The 17,266-nt window shown below is 44.5% G+C and overlaps 1 protein-coding gene across 11 annotated transcripts in view; it reads right to left on the reverse strand.

The window, feature by feature from the left end:
* Positions 1-17,266, reverse strand: part of GON4L (gon-4 like) — a 105,504-nt gene that overhangs the window by 8,102 nt on the left and 80,136 nt on the right. For all 11 annotated transcript variants that reach the window (XM_060414927.1, XM_060414919.1, XM_060414924.1 and 8 more), the window contains 10 exons: positions 17,009-17,095; positions 15,801-15,972; positions 13,913-14,057; positions 12,638-12,788; positions 8,156-8,272; positions 6,035-7,738; positions 4,633-4,888; positions 3,824-4,008; positions 2,782-2,979; positions 1,427-1,570 (listed from right to left, as the gene is read on the reverse strand). In XM_060414927.1, the coding sequence (XP_060270910.1) occupies positions 1,427-1,570; positions 2,782-2,979; positions 3,824-4,008; positions 4,633-4,888; positions 6,035-7,738; positions 8,156-8,272; positions 12,638-12,788; positions 13,913-14,057; positions 15,801-15,972; positions 17,009-17,095 (3,159 nt within the window). The remainder of the gene's footprint in view (positions 1-1,426; positions 1,571-2,781; positions 2,980-3,823; positions 4,009-4,632; positions 4,889-6,034; positions 7,739-8,155; positions 8,273-12,637; positions 12,789-13,912; positions 14,058-15,800; positions 15,973-17,008; positions 17,096-17,266) is intronic.

The raw sequence follows: 17,266 nt of genomic DNA on the forward strand, positions 1-17,266 counted from the left end.
GAGACGTGGGTTCAATCCCTGGGTTGGGAAGACCCCCTGGAGTAGGAAATGGCATCCCATTCCAGTATTCTTGCCTGGAAAATTCCATGGAGAGAGGAGCACGGTGGGCTACAGTCCATGGGATCGCAGAGAGTCAGACACACGTGCTTCACTGAGCACACACGCACTGCACTTCACCGTGCACACCTAACTGTTACATGCACTGGGCAGCCAAAGAAGTCATGTGACGCACTTTACTGCAATATTCCCTGTATTATGATGGCCTGGAAGTGACCCTGCAATGTCTCTGAGCTATGCCTGAATTACTACTTTTTTAACTGATGTATATAGTTGATTCACAACACCGTCAACGTTGTGTTAGTTTCAGGCGTACAGCACAGTGATTCAGTATGTGTGCAGACACACACACACATATACACAGCAATATATATACTTTTGCATATTCTCTTCTCTTACAGGCTAATACAAAGTACTGAGTATCGTCTGCTGTGCTATACAGTAGGTCCCCGCTGGTTACCTATTTTAGACATAGTAGTGTGAATATGTTAATCGCAAACTCCTAACTTATCACCACACCCAACCTTTCCCCTTTGGTAACCGTAGGGTTTCTACATTATAAACCAAATGTTTTCTATACTTAGTATGATAAGTATGCTTATCAAGTGAATTAAATCAAACTTCAATTAGTATGATAATCTATAGATCCATCCATACTACTGGAAATGGCAATACTTCATTCTTTTTTATGACTGAGTAATATTTCATGGTGTATATATAGGTCTTTGGGCTTCCCTGGTAGCTCAACTGGTAAAGAATCAGCCTGCAATGCAGGAGACCCCAGTTCAATTCCTGGGTCAGGAAGATTAACTGGAGAAGGGAAGAGCTACCCAACCTAGCATTCTGGCCTGGAGAATTCCATGGACTGTACAGAATGGGACAAAAAGAGCGGGACACGACTAAGCGACTTTCATTTCACTTCAAATAGGTATTCATGCATTCCTCCATCAATGCATGTTCAGGGAGCTCCCACATCTTCGTTAGACATGCCTGCATTAACAGGTCTGATTCCCAGTGACACTCACTACTCAATAGCCCTGTCTTACTGGTCGCCAGCTCAGGCACTAACTCAAGGCTGAGCAAGGAGGGAAACCAACCCTCCCCCCAGACCATCACCTCTTTACTTGAACTTCCCTTCCAGGGTATTTATAGCATTCTTGAGCCTGTGAGTAGCAGTGAGGCTCTGGTTTCAGATGGTAACCACCTCACCCAAGTGTTTTATGCCTTAGGTAAGCCTAAAAATTCCTTGCCATCTTCATTCCCTCCAGGAAGTCCATTGCTCAGAAGCAAGAGGATTGCTTAGGGAAAGGAGAATGAAAGGCCAAAACCCATGATGACAATGGAAGGGAAGCAGGACGGGACGGAATACCTCAGTGATCTCCTGGGGCAAGCAGTCTGCACAGCTCTGAAGGACCTTGATGATCTTCTGGTGGTGTGAGGGGTTCTCTGCAAAGCAAATTTCCAGCTGCCGAAGAAACTTGCGACTCTTCTCAAAAGCCTGCTGCTCTTCAAACTACCAGAATGGAAAGAGGGCAAAAGAGGAGTCATCTATGCAGCCTGAGAAGGACTTGAGAGCACTACACAAAAAAAAACAAGAAAAAATGTGCTGGAGGCACAGGGGATGACAAGGCTCTGGTTTACAACAGCGAGATCTTTTATTTTTTGCCTCACCACAAGGTTTGCGGATCTTAGTTCTCCAATCAGGGATTGAACCTGGGCCCCAGCAGTGAAAGTGCCAAGCCCTAACCACTGGACTGCCAGGGAATTCCCTGTGAGATCTTTTTTTTTTTTCTTTCTAAAGGCCCTAGCATCTATCTACCTTGGGTTACTGGGGTCTACCAACTCAAGAAAACTAAGATGTAAATGAAAGATTTAAGAGTTATATATCTCAAGTTGCTTACAGTTTTCAAAGGTTGTGAGATCAGACACATGCCAGTTTACAAAGTATTTTCATGTATGTATTCATTTGATCCTCATAATGATAAAGAAAAAATTATGTATAATCATCCCATGACCACTAACTGCTTTAAGACTATCAGGCTAATATAATAACAATATGAACATAATAATACAATAATATCCATTACTCCTGTGTTTACCCATCATGACAAGAAACCCAGAACTACAGGGATATCCCTCAAGTTCAGACACTTATTCTCCAACATTTCAAATGTCATGTAACCACCGTGGCCTTCCCAGACCACTGTGCATAAAACTGCAACATTATCACTATAAAGCATTAAATATATTTTACTGTTTATATATTTTATCACTTTTATAACATATATATTTACAACACACAATATACTACTTCACATCTGACTTTCCCCATGAGAATATAGGCTCCATGAAGGCAAAGGATTTTAGTCTTTTATAATTATTACATTTCTAGTACCTAGAACTCTGCCTGAAACAGCAGGTACTCAATAAACATTTGTTGAATGAAGGCCTATTTCGCAACCGTGAGGAGCAAAGGGTTATGATGTACCTAAGGGCTCCACTCAATGGTCAACCCTTTCATTCCACATGGAAAGAAATGGAGAGAACAGGAGCTGGGAAGACCATCCCTTGAAAAGGAGGTGGCTCTTGTGACCCTGGTCTAGGGGAAAGCTATCTACAGAAACAGCCAGGAGTCTGGAACAGTCCTGATCAACATTACCCAAGCCTAGTCTTGCTGTGACCCAGGGATCCTAGTGTGTGGTCTTTGCCCCCGTCTCTACTTACTAATCCACAGGCCAGTGCTTGCTCGGGCAACAAGAAAGCAGCAAAGTCCTTCAACAGCTGAGGCCAGTCCTGGAGCAGAATTTGCAGGCTCTTGTAGAGATCCACAGCTGTCTGCCTCTGAGTACTTGACTCAAACTCATAGATGACCTGAAGGAAGTCTTCATACTTGCCAGGGATATGCTGCAGGGCTTCTCGGACCTGTATGAGAGGACTTTCAATCATCCAATCCCCTTTCATTGGGCCCCAAGAAATGATGGGACAGAGGAAGGAGGAAGAGTTACTGTTAAAGAGCTCCAGATTATCCATCAGAGGCTACTCCTCTGACAGGTCCTAAGATCTGATGATTAATGGAAGCCACAGGGCCATGAGCAAGGCAGAGCTCTTTTTCTGGCAGTGAGGAAAGGGAACATTTATATTTTCCAGGGACCACAGTGCTACCCACAAAATCAGGTAAACTTTTCTCTAGCTCACAGCCTGGGCCTCCCCTTCCTGGTTTCACCTCCATGTTGAAATAGATAAGGAGTGCTTGATACATATATTTCAGCATGGTATCATCTGAGGGTAAATAACAAGTAAATTAGGAATGTTAGTAAAATATCAGGAAAAAGAAAACCCATGATTATTATTGCTAGAATCCCACTTGCTGGAGGTATAAAGAATTAGGTGGTTACCAAAAGAATGAGATAGGGACCACTGTGAAAAACAGGCAGGTTCATGACTCTGAAGATCACTGAGGTCCACTTTCTGGTCAGTGTACATGTTGTTCCTCTGAAGGTAAGGTCCTTATTAGTCTACTCTCTCAGGGATGATGGTGCAATCATCTCTCCCCAGTTTCAGGGCAACAGAGGGGTAGTATGATGGGCAGGAATAATAAATCGGCTGAAGACTGAACTCGGTGTCCTTGTGGTTTCACTCACACAGTTCTTCTGGTATTACCAGGAAAACAAAGGTAGAGGAACAGAAGGCTACTGTGCAGCCAGAAAGGCAGACTTCATTTTAAAACCAGAGGGGCTCGCAGGAACAAGCAGCAGCATTTGCCTACCCTGGTCAGATAAGCCTGAGCAAAGGCCAAATCCTTCTGCTCCCGAAGTGGATCCCGCTCGAGGATGTCCTCATCATACAGCAGCAGTAGCTTGGAGGTGTCCTTGCTGGCCCGGGCCCGACTGCCCCGCTTGCTGCGAGCTCGGTGGTTACTTCGGCCCTTCCCAGCAGCTTTGATGCTCTCTCCTTCGGATACACATGAAAACACCTGTTTCTCTGTCCTTGCAACCTCTGCTCTTCCCAACTCATCAAATGCACCCTCCCCATCAACTCACCTAATCAACATTACATAGTAATTTGGGAGAAAAGCTGCTGGAAAAATGCTATGAAAGGCATGTCTCTTCCTGTAAAGTCAGCTCTGTGCAGAGTCAACAACATGACTGCACCAACTGGGATGATAATGAGCTGCTTAGCTACTGCATATTGAACACAGAAGTCTAAAGAGTGGGTGTGGTCTGATGCTGGGCTCTCAGGGATTATATCCTGGTGAGGAACAAGCAGCACTTTCTGAAATAAACATAGCTCTTGACCTAATACATGACACGTGAATTAAGAACCAGTATAAAAACCTGCATAAACAGAGTACAAATCTAGCAGCTGATGGAGAGTCAAATTTTTAATTTCTGAGCATCTCTTCTCTATAACGGCAGCATGTTAAACATCTATTTGGGAGAAGGGTGACTGGCAGGCAGGATCCAGAGGATTTCTCCTGGGATCTGGCACCTGTTTTATAAGCTAGCCACTCTGCACATGTCCCTGCATCAGTGAGGTCTCCTGAGACCCGCCCCTACTCAGGCCTGTCCTACTCACCTGGTGGGGTCCTGCTGGTCTCCACTTCTGGAGCAGCCTTTGGGGAGTCCAAGGTGGCAGGAGGCTTCTCGGCAGGGTCTCCGATGGCTTCGTCCATCATCTCATCCTCCTTCTGCAGGTTTTCCATTCCTTCCGCTTCTTCTTCCTCTTCTTCCTCAGGCTCAGAATTCTCTTCCTGGGAGTTCTCCTCCTCAGACTCACCCTCCTGACTCATGCGCCTTTCAGATGCAAGCCAAGTCAGTTTCTCCATTGTTTCCTGCAAACCCCCCCAAAGAGTGTGCGTGAGGGCTGTAATAGCTCACCAAGGGCTGACTGCACGGAGTTTTTCAGAAAAAGCTGCGGCTAATCAACTGGTGAGGGAGGGTGAGAAGCGGATGGTAAAGGGGGTGACTGGGGATTTTTGGTTTTGTTTTTTGGCCACACTGTACAGCTTGAGGGATGTTAGTTCTGTGAAATGAAATATTTCTTGCCGTATCGGAGGACAAAAAACGTCACAGCTATCAGTGATTCATGGCCTCCTAATGTGAATGAGGGCTCTCAAAAGGGAACACAAGGCCTTCGATCCAGAAGACGCCAACGCCCAGTGACGGGTGAGGAACTGGAGGGGAGTGGGTGTCATGCAAGAGCAGCCAACCACCAGCCTCGCCACCCTTTAAGGTGACAGGAGACAGGATTTGGCCCCAGACAGCTCAGGTGCATATGAAAGGAATGAATTCAGTGAGCCCAGAGGCTCCATCCTGCCACACACAGAAGAAGACTAAATTCTTTAACTTGACTTGGTATCTGGTTCTCCTTACTACTTAATAATCATCTTTCATGTTCAGACTTCCTACCCTCTCTGTTGCAAACTGTATAGCCTGACTCCCCCTCCTGCTTCCTCAGAGCAGTTTTCTCAGAGAACTGAGATGCTGCCTCCCAAGTTCAGAATCCTTAACATTCCTCCCAAACAAATAAAATAACTCTCTACTTTGAGGTTGTGATTAACTTTTTAGTCAACAGTTTCCTGACCAGAAATCTAGCCCAGTTCTGAGCAGTGAAAGCACCAAATCCTAACCCCCGGACCACCAGGGAGTCCCTGAGCAGATGAGCTTTGAAAGGTTTCCCTTGAATGTAATTTTCCTTTCCCAGGGTCCATACTAATGACCCTTTTTCTTTTTTTAGTCATTTAAATTGTGCTCAGGAAATTCTATTTAATGTTTAAATGAGTTTAAATCAAATATAATATGTAACACCGAACTCTTTCCCTCTTCTCTTACTTCAACTCCCAAACTATGCTCCGTAATACATTCAAAAGTCAAAAATGATTTTACGACTATCTCTACTGGAAAAAGCAAGCAGGTGACCTATCAATAAATCTATTACTGAATCCACAAAATATTGGAGAAGAGTGCCCAACTCTCACCTGGAGTTCTGGGACAGAAAGTACAGATTCCTCAGAAGCTGATGACATCTCATCTTCCTCATCCTGGGTAAGGTCATCAAAGTCCTCTTCTTCCTCTTCCTCTGGCCCATCCTTCTCTCCTGCAGCTTCTGGTCCTGCTGGGGTCCCCACTGACTGACCATCGACGCTGGATAAGTCTTCAGGCTTCCCCAGGGGGCTGCTAAGCACCATTTCAGGGTCAGTGGAAAAGGAAGCATCCCTCGGGGACTCTTTGCTCACATCGCCTGAGTTTCCTTCACCAGGAGGCTCTTGAGAAGCTGAAAGGGTCTGAGCTGCTTGACTCCTCTCCTCCTCCTGCTGTAGGCCTGTCTGTTTCTTCCCCTCTCTAGCCCTGCCTGGCTCCTCACTTGGGAAGCCAGTGTCCAACTCCACAGAGCGTTCCTCCTTGATTTCATCATGGCTGTCCTGCTCCAGGGATCCACCACAGGTGTCGTCCCCAGGGTCTTTAGGCTCCATCTTAACGATTTCCTCTAAATCCTCAGGGCAGGTGTTCAGAGATTCTCGTAAGCCCTGAGGCAATGGTTCAGGGGCCTGTCTCCCCTCCTCTGTTTTCATAACAGTCCAGCCATAGGCACTGCTCTCCGACAGCTGTTCCTGGCACACTCTGTCTGTAGCTGGAGGCCCTGGGCTGTGCTCCTCTTTGGGGAAGACAGCAGCACAGAGAGGAGAGGGTTCCCGAGGTTCTAATTTGGGTTCAAGGCCTTGAAAGGCATTTTTCCCCTCAGTCAAGGGACAACCTATGTCTACATTCACTGGGGCTTTATCTTCAGGGGTAGATGGTACAGAAAGATTCACAGAGGTGCCAGAGACAATTAAGGGAGGGATGGAGGAGGCCACAAGGGGCTGGTTCAGCGAACAGGGGAAGGGAGCAGGGTTGACCAACAGCGTGGTGATGGGGATGGTCTGCGGACTTTGGGCCACAGCTGCACTGACAGGCTGCACCATGCTGCAGCCACCGCCGAGGCTCACAACCTTGACCGTGGTGGCAGGAACAGTGAAGAAAACAGGCGCAGGGCGGATGAGAGGGGCAGGCTTCAGACAGAGAGAGGCCTTGGGTCCCTTTCTCTTGGAGGCTCTCCGTTTCACACATGGCTTTCGAAACTTCGAAGGAGCAAGTGAGGGCAGCATTAGCTTGGGCACAGGGGCAGAGGAGAGCAAGGTCTGTGGCTCAGGCAGAGGGAAGCTGGTCCTGGCCTCAGCAGCTGTAGCTGGCAGCGCTGCTGGAGACTCAAAACTATCCCCCCCAGGGACCCCCAGAGGAGGGCCACCTGGCACTGCCTGTAAGACTGTGGCTGGCTGGATCAGGGGAGGAATCCGGACCACCATTTTGCTTGGAGGGGCTTCTGAGTGAGCTGACCTAGCTGGTGTCTTCCCAGAGCTGCAGCTAGGCTGGAGAGAGGGGCTGGGTCCAAAAAAGAAGGGCTTCAGGGTTGAGGACCGCTTCTGTCTCCAAGCCTTCCTAGAAAAACGGTTGGCAACTGGCTTTAACTTCAGGACTACACCCTTAGGCAGTAGCAGTGGATACCGAGTTTCACTCTCCAGTTCTGAGCTGCCTTTTCCTAGGCCTGGGTCTGAGTTGATTTCAGTGGTTCCGGTCACATTTCCGACCTCTCTGGCACCATCAGCTATGTGCCGCATTTCCTCTTGGATGGACGGCAGACTGGCCTAATGGGAATAAGAACACTCAGATATACCCCATGCTAGAGTTAGGGAAAAATAATTGGGCTTTCTAGATATTAGGTGCCTTTACAAGACAGTCTTAAGACATCTTTTAAGAAGGATTTTTCTGCAGAATGGCAGATATTTCTAAGAAGACTACATCCCGATTTTATACTCTAGAAACTCCCTGAATTTCCTTTAAGAAACTATCATGTTAACCACTATTTTTAAAAGGTTAGAGAATCACTGGTAGGGGAGGGAGGAAGGGAGGTGGAGAAATAGGAGAGGAAAGGTGACTGAAGATTTCTTAAGTCCTAATTTTACAGCTAAAGCAGCAGAGGTGTAAAGCAGGCCTTGAACATCCTGCCAGGTTCGTAGTGACCAGAAATTCTGCTCCTGACACACTGAGGAGGAGCGCTGTACCTTTAACCAGAAAGGAAGCCGGTGTTCTTCCCTCTCTACAGGCGGCTTCCACTGATGCGGCTGGATCTCTTCACAGCACTTCATTAAGACGGGCAGCTGTTTGGTCTTCTTATAAAACTGAGTGTGAAAAAATAAAGCAAGAGTCACATTCCTTCTAGAAACTGCTCTCGTCAGGTTGAGGAGTATGGTGGGCAGCGGTCTGAGAAACACACAACACACATATATATATACACACACACAAAAACAGCATATACTGACTGCTCTGCATTTCAAATTAAGTTAATCTCCAATTAATAAATATTTTATCATTACTTAGTATCTTCTGATAAGCTCTATTCTGGTCACCAGAAAAGCTTAGATCACAGAGAAAAGGAAGCGGATGGTTAGTCATCTTATCGAAAATTTGCTCCTGCTCAGCAGCCACAATGGGAGTGCCTTATTAATCCTTATCCTGACCACAGGGAAGCTTCCTTTTAAGCAAATAATGGTGCAAGGAATATTGGAAGGGAAGGAAAGAAGAACGGAAAGACTGAGACAGTTCAGTTTCCAGGGTGAACAAACAGGGGAATGAGCTTATGCTGACAATAAGCACTGGGCACTGTGTTACAAGACGAGCATACAAATAAGGAGGCAATCCCTGCTCTCAAGGAGCTTACAGACAGTGGAAAGACAGTCAAGTACAAATCAGTGATGAGGGACTTCCCTGGTGGTCAAGTGGTGAAGGATCTACCGTCCAGTGCCAGGGACTAGGTTCAATCCCTGCTCAGGAAATTAAGATCCCACACGCCTCAAGGCAACTAAGGCCATCGCCACAACTATTCACCCTGTGCTCTAGAGGCCAGTGGCAGCAACTACTGAAGCCTGCATGCCCCAGAGCCTGTGCTCCACAAGAGAAGCCACCACAACGAGAAGCCTGCGTACAGCAGCTAGAGTAACCCCCACTCACCACCACCTAGAGAAAAGCTCACACAGCAGCAGAGACCTAGCACAGAAAAACACATAAATAAACAATAAAAGAAAGCAAACAAACAAACAAACCAGGCGGATTAAACACACCCATTTGTCTCTATTCCTTGTGAAACCCCATGAAAACAACAGATGGGAAATTTTTAAAGATAAAAGGAGAGATGAAATAAAAGGTAAAAGTAACAAAATCTTCAAAGCTAAAGAGCCGACAGATAAGTGGCAAGTGACACAGGACAATGAAGAAAGCCAAATACCATGCGGAGAAAAGGTAAGGGCCAACTAAACTGATGTCAGAGACAGGCAAAAGGATAAGACAGCAGATACCTCCAGAAGTGGAAGAACTAAAAACGGGTCAAGATAAGGAAGACAGGTTTTAAATTTGTTGAAGGGGCAGTGAGACCCTGAATGCTCCCTCTTGTTTGATGTAGCCCTACCCTGGCAGAAGCCACGGAGGAAAGGACGTTCTCTCAGCTGAGGCTGTCAGGCACACTAGGACAGGTGTACAACGCTGGCCAAGCACACACGAGAAAACTCAAGCCTCCTTCCTCTACTGCTTTCCCACAAGCCTCTGCCACCAGCTATTAAAGAATAGTCAATAAACAACAACAAAAGCTATTAGCTATTATGACAGAAGAAGTAACAACTCACCTCAGCAGAAGGATTAGAAAAAAACGATGAAATAATATCCCAGAAAATACAAGCAGAAGACAGAGTGAGGGGAGAAAAGAAGAAAGGCAAGACGAAGGGGCTAGCCTGAGAGGTCTGCCATCTGACCACTGAGCACCACAGGAGACAGCAACCAAAAGAAGGGGAGGAGACCAGCAATGCAAGACTCAAGTCCATTTCCCATACTGGGACCTGTGAGTTTCCAAAGCGAAGTTTATCAAGTACCTGGCGTAACTGGTAAAACCAGACACATAGTAAGGTATATTATCATGAATTTCAAAATACTGGAGAAAAAAGAAAACCCTATGTACTCCTAGAGGAAGAGAAAAAAACACATGTCAAATAAAGGTTCAAGAGTCAAAAGAACATCAACGTTCGAAAGAGCCGGTGCTAGAAACTAGAAGAAAATGGAGTCATTAAACTGTTCTGACTAAAGTGATTTTCAACCTAGAATGTTAAACCCACTAAAGTGGGAGAAAAGAACACAGACATATTTCAAACTTTTAATTTTGAATAATTATAGTTTTGTAGACAGGTCTTATGTACATTTGTTACAAAGTAACAACAGTTATATATAAAAAGTAGGCATACAGCACAATAGCAAAACTGGGAAACTGCATTGGTCAAGTCATGTCATGATATACCATGAACACAAGCAATATCAATCTAAAAATTTTTTTCTCAAATATAGGATGTGCTCCACTAAAACAAGGCCAAAAAGTTGTGGGATTCAGAAATAAGAGGATCTGGACTTCCCTAGTGGTCCAGAGGCGAAGAATCCATGTGACAGTGCAAGGGACACGGGTTCAATCCCTGCTCCTAGAATATTCCCCACGCCGCAGGGCAACTAGTCCCCCACGACACCTCCGAGCCCATGCACTGAAACTACTGAAGCCCGCATGGCCTGCAGTTTGTGACCTAGAACAAGAAAAGCCACTGCAATGAGAAGCCCACACACCTCAGCTGGAGGGGAGCCCCACTCTGCACACCCAGAGAGCAGTCTGTGAAGCCACGGAGAGCCAGCACAGCCAAAAGAGAAGTAAAGATACTCCTAAAGAGAGGGAGAGGAGGGCCAACCCAAGCAAGAGGCGAGACGGAACCCCAAAAGAGAAGTAAAGATACTCCTAAAGAGAGGGAGAGGAGGGGCCAACCCAAGTAAGAGGTAAAACAGAACCCCAAAAGAGAAGTAAAGATACTCCTAAAGAGAGGGAGAGGAGGGCCAACCCAAGTAAGAGGCGAGATGGAACCCCAAAAGAGAAGCAAAGATACTCCTAAAGAGAGGGAGAGGAGGGCCCAGCCCAAGCAAGAGGCGAGACGGAACCCCAGGAGAAGCGCGAAGAGAAAGCCAGAGAAGACATCTGTGCGCAAGCCAAGAGAGCAGCATGGGTCGAGCGGAGCGGCATCAGAGCGCCCTGCGGAGGACTTCTCAGGACGACGAGGGTGATGGCGGGGCACCTAAAATACCAGAGCACGCTGAGAAGAGAGTTATGAAACGTAAGCAGACTGCAATGAGCTGGTAATAAGTACATAGTAAACCAAGTCCCACTCACCCTCCAAAAATGCAATCATCAACCCAGGAGAAACAAAATACTCAGCAGGAAAAGCAAAGTAATCATGATACACCACCTGGCTCAGCTGTGAGGGGTTTTTACACACTGCTTATAATGTAAACTCTGGAAAAAATCCACCTTACACTGAGATATAACTGAGGTGAAGCAATGAGAGTGTGGCGAGAACTGTCTTCATCTTCCATGGTTTCACTTTAACAGAGAAGGCCTAAATCCAAAAAATCAACTGGCAGCAATTCTAAGCATGCTACCTAGGTCCTAGACAGAGGTGAATGGACCATCCCTGCAGAAACCTTGCTTAGCAGGAAATGGGGAGAAAAAGGATTGTTTTTCATGACAAGATTCACAGAGGTATTTTACTCTTTAGAGCAGTGGTCCCTGACCTTTCTGGCACCAGAGACCAATTCTGTGGAAGGCAATTTTTCCACAGGATGGGGTGGGGGACCCATGGATGGTTTTAGGATGATTCTCATAAGAAGCTGGCAACTAAGACCCTCCTGCGCACGCAGTTCACAGTGGGGTTTGTGCTCCTTTGAGAATCTACAACCACTGCTGATGTGACGGGAGGTGGAGCTCAGGCGGGGTGTTAGCAACTGAGAACAGCTGTGTGGCCTGGGGACCCCCACTTTAAAGTATACTTCATAACCTTGATATAAATATCCAAGTATAAAGAATTAAGAAGGATATAAGTGGACTGTTGCCTACTCTGTGAAGAAGGTTTAGAGTGGGGGAAAAAAATGAACAGCTAGAGGAAAACAAATTTGATAAGTATTTTTACATTTGAACAATTTTGCAGAAATATCCATAACAGGGGAAGAAGATGGTACTCCATAGGAAAATAATATATCAATGTCCTTGGAAAGGAAAGAGGGCTAGTGAGCAATTAGGAGGGACTAGCGTTAGATAACGGAGAAGGCAATGGCACCCCACTCCACTACTCTTGCCTGGAAAATCCCATGGACGGAGGAGCCTGGTGGGCTGCAGTCCATGGGGTTGCTAAGAGTCGGACACGACTGAGCGACTTCATTTCATTTTTCACCTTCATGCATTGGAGAAGGAAATGGCAACCCACTCCAGTGTTCTTGCCTGGAGAATCCCACGGATAGGGGAGCCTGGTGGGCTGCCGTCTATGGGGTCGCACAGAGTCAGACACGACTGAAGCGACTTAGCAGCAGCAGCAGCAGCAGCGTTAGATAAAAGGCTGTTCACTGAGACTGAGAAAAAGAAAAGGAAAGGCTGCATTCAGCCAAGGTGCCCAGTGGAGCGTGCAGGGAGCACTTACTTTAATGATGTTGTCAGGAGCTCTGTTCATGTTGAGGTTCTTGATTCTCACTGTCAGCTGGTGGGCAGTCTTGCAAGTGAGAAGGTACTTGCTGATCAGAGGCTTGGGAAACTCCGTCCCTTCAAAGTGCTTCAGTCCTAAAGCTAACAAACTGAGAAGCGGGCAGTGACACTCAATCTCGCTTGACAGTCCATCCTGCTGAAAAGCCTCCCAGACGAACTCCACATTCTGCAACCTACTTCTCCTACATCTAAGTCTTGTACACATTAACGGAAACTCAACAGAAAATTTCAGATAATTACTGGGAACTAAGAAGGACTATGAGAGTAAGACTCAATGAGGAGTTCGCATCAAGTGAGAAGAGGGAAAACCAAGCATAAATCACTAATAAATGTCACAACAATTTACAATAATAATACGAACAAAGTTTGAGAGAAGAAGAATGGCCCTAAAAAAACAAATATAAAATGAATATTGGGCACCATATTAGACATATTAAATCCAAACCAACACCATCTCACAACATAACATACTCAGTTAGTTACCTGTATACATATTCGCTGACGGCAGTGGGGAAACACATCAAGAGCCAGGAAAGTATTCATAACTGTTATCAAATAATCTCACTCTTGAGAATTTACCCAAAGAGATAAAAACTCAAAGAGTTTCAAAAGCCCTGTGCACAAAGATCCTTGGTGAAGCCTCATTTAGAACAGCTAAACAAGAAAGGGAGGGAAAAGTGGCAAACAAAAGGACTATGATAGGGCCGTTAATACTGCCTGAAAGGACAATATACAGAGACAAAAAAAAAAAAAAAAAAAAAGACAATGCTACAGCATGGAATGCAGAAAAGAAAGGTCAAGAATATCTTAAGTGGACACGACTGAGCGACTTCACTTAAATGACACTCACTTCACTTAAAAAAAGCAAAACAAAATTATACTTAAATTGCCAACAGTTACATAAATACAGAGAGAAAAATTATTGTCTAAGGGTTGTCAGGATAACGGATAAAAATGTTTTCCTTGAAAATTATCCGTTAACAGCATTATGAGGTTAGTTTTTACTATAAAAGACAAAAAACAACTTAAAATATTTCCAAAACGTGTATGCCATCCCCTGAAAAGAGCTGTATTTGGCACTGCTGGAACATGCACATACCGTAGCCCTCTGTCCATCTACACTGCTCTCCTTTGTGTCCATTCCTCATTATACAGTATAATCGTATTATCTCAGTATATTTTGTGCTTTTCTCCCCACCCAGTAAATCCTTACTTGTCTTCCGCCTTGGTGAAAAAAATCTTATCCTGGGGATTCTTGGCCTTCAGAGAACACACTGGAAGTAACTCTGGATACATGAAAACCTTGCTTGTGGCTAGGATCCAAGCCACTTGTTTCGGCAAACAGGGCAATTTACAGGCTATAAGAAAAAAAAATCATGATAAATGAAACTCCAGAACAAAAGAGGGCTTCACAAAAGCTTCTGAATGCATCTTGGCATTTAGAGAGAGCCAACCCTACCTAACGTGATGCCCTTCCATAACATACCCCTCTCCCAAAAGTCTCCACAATCATTATCAGCCCAACATGTATCAAAAAGATAAAGTTAAAAACTGATTGTCTTTTTGTTTCCTGTGTGAAACACTTAACACACTAAGTAACATAAACACTTATAAAGTACCAAGTAATACCTGGCAACCCGCTCCAGTACTCTTGCCTGGAGAATCCCATGGATGGAGGAGCCTGGTGGGCTACAGTCCACGGGGTTGCAAAGAGTCGGACACGACTGAGCGACTTCACTTCACTTCAGCGTATGTTCAAAAAATTTTTACCTCCTTCCCCCTTTAAATCCTTGAAAGAAAAGTGACCTTCAACAATGCTTCCTTCCAGGATAAGATTCCAACTTCTTTAATCTCCCTCACAAATCTGGTATTCCAAATTTCTATTTGATTCTTACTTAACTTTCATTAAATTCTCCCAGATTCCTCCTGAGGTTGGGAACAAAAAAACCATAAAGAGCATGAGACAATTCAGTCTCATTCATTTCTATCTTGCTGTCTAAGCCTCTCAATTTCCAGGCATTTCTGTCTTTCCAGAGATAAATACCTCTAGAGCTATATTTCTGCTTGCAACAACGTTATTTTTATATCCCCAGAAGAAAAACACAGGACCCTATACATGTAACTTATAACTGTGCATGCACGCACAGTTGCATCCAACTCTTTGCAATCCTATCACAGTAGCCCAACAGGCTCCTCTGATCAAGGGATTCTCCAACACAAGAATACTGGAATGGGTTGCCATTTCCCACTCCAGGAGATCTTCTCGACCCAGGGACTGAACCCGCGTCTCCACTGGCAGGCTGATTCTACACCACAGACCCACCTTCAAAGCCCAAGTTATAACTGTAGTCTGGTGTTAAATTTTCATTACCAAAATATAACTAAAAAAGTTGTCTGTGTCTATCATATAATGCCCTTAAATTCAACTATATTCTATTGAATTGTAAGAGTCAGGGATTTAAAATCAAATCCAAAGACAAATCTGAATCCAGATCAAGCCACAACTAATTTGCTAAGCCAGGAACAAATCAGAAACAAATATTTGATTAAGGGAATGGCAAATATTTACTTAAAACCAAAGACCAATGAACGGTAGAAATCAAACCTGGACATTTCTTTGAAATACTGAACAGGCAAATGTACAACATTTTTACTTTGTTCCTAACTCCCAAATCAACATAATTGGAGATACTACTATAATCATGGGAAATAAAATGATCCTAATGAAGAGAGTAAAAACCTAATAAATACAACCTGACTTTACCACTTGACTTCCACCTTCATCTTGATACCAGTTTGTCTTGCCCTAACTCCTAATACTTCCCCTCATGTCTATTTAAGTCCAATTATTAGCAATGAGTCCCGCATCTCTACCTCCCACATCCCTGTCCTGTTCACTGACTGCATCCTATACTTAAACCCAAGTATTATTACCTAGTTGTCCAAGTTAGGTAATGAACACAAAGGAAGGATAAAAGAGAGAGGAAAGAAATTACAAATACCCATCTCCTCCAACCCTAGGAAATTATTAGTGGTCTGTGGGATAAGACGGCCACCTCGCACTGCAAGAAAACACTTAGAGCAGACCATCTGTTCCCTACCAGTCTTCTTCACAGTCTTTCGAGGACTCCAGTCAACGCTGACATGTGTGCTGAAGTCTTCAATAAGCTTCATGGCTCCCATCAGGTTACAGGGTTGGAACAAGGTCTGAAACTTGGAGTTGAACTGATGATGGAGGGCGATGGAGCTTTGAGCAAAGGTTCCCAGCTCTTTCTGGGAAAATAGGACACAAAGGACATCTAAGTTCCAGACAATTAATACCAGTAGCCCTTAGGCTCTGAGAGAAAACCAGTCTTTCCTACAACAAAATAAAAACAGATAAAAGTCATCCTAAGGACTCTCATAATTAACGTTTTCCATCTAGACTGCTCTTTCGCTGAGTCCTCAGATGTTTAGGCGTCTGTGATCCGTTAATTTGCTCCTGTTTTATTCTAGTTTCAGGGCTCCTGAGCCTTTTGGATGTATGACCTAGCTCTCCAGCTGGAATTAAAATTCTTAACAGTGAGAGCCATTACCTAAAAGAGTAATAATAATAATTCTTTGTTTGTTTCTCTGAGTAACACCTAGAACAAGATATTTCTCATGATCCCCTGGACACAGTAAGAGGGAAACATAATCTACTGCCAATCCAAGGAAGTTCTGACTATGAGGCACCTCAGATTCCAGAGAGAATTACCTGAGAGGCAAAGAATATCGCTATTATTGCCCCCCAAGTTCACATTTTAAAATGTGAATTTTTTGCCCATTCCCTGCTGCTCACAGGATCTTATTTAGCTCCCCACTTAGGGAATGAACCTGGGCCCCAACAGTGAAAGCAACGAATCCTACACCACTGGACCACCAAGGAATTCCCCAAAATTTTAAATTAAAAGCCCTTCCTCCAAAATATTTCAAAATGCCATGAGCAAAATTAATTTTATACATAAAACACTGATATCAAGCTTAATAAATAAGGAATTCAATAAAAAGAGAAGTACAAAAGCCTAAGATGGGAGGATCTTCAGGTGAGGAAGAGCACCCAATAAAAAGGTAAGAGAAACAGTCACAGACAATTGAATACACTCTCTGTCCTTCATGGGAAGCAGTAACTTATGTTTTTACAGCAAACACAGGAAGCCATCCGAACATCTACCAATACAAACGGGAGAGAAGAATAAATGTCGCTTATGATGAGTCAACATCTGTGAGAAATGACTTCCTAACTAACTGCACACACAATTCTTTAGATTAGGGATATCTGAAACCTTACAAGAAATATCCTGGTGGTACTGGCCTCCGAACTGAGACTGGGGTTGCAACTGGCGAGAAGGTGAATTTGCGTCAAGAGCTGAACATGCTGGGGAGGGAAAGAAAATAATACAGTGTGACATGTTATGATGTTGTCATCTCAGGAACCCAGAAGACCTTACCAAGATGTTCGTGACTTTATCCTACATGTTTTACTCTGTAGAGAGACTATGAGAACAACATAGCACCTTGGTGTAAACGTTTTTTCTCAGATGTGTTT

The sequence above is a fragment of the Ovis aries genome, chromosome 1 (genome assembly GCF_016772045.2).
Source record: "Ovis aries strain OAR_USU_Benz2616 breed Rambouillet chromosome 1, ARS-UI_Ramb_v3.0, whole genome shotgun sequence".
NCBI lineage: Eukaryota > Metazoa > Chordata > Mammalia > Artiodactyla > Bovidae > Ovis > Ovis aries.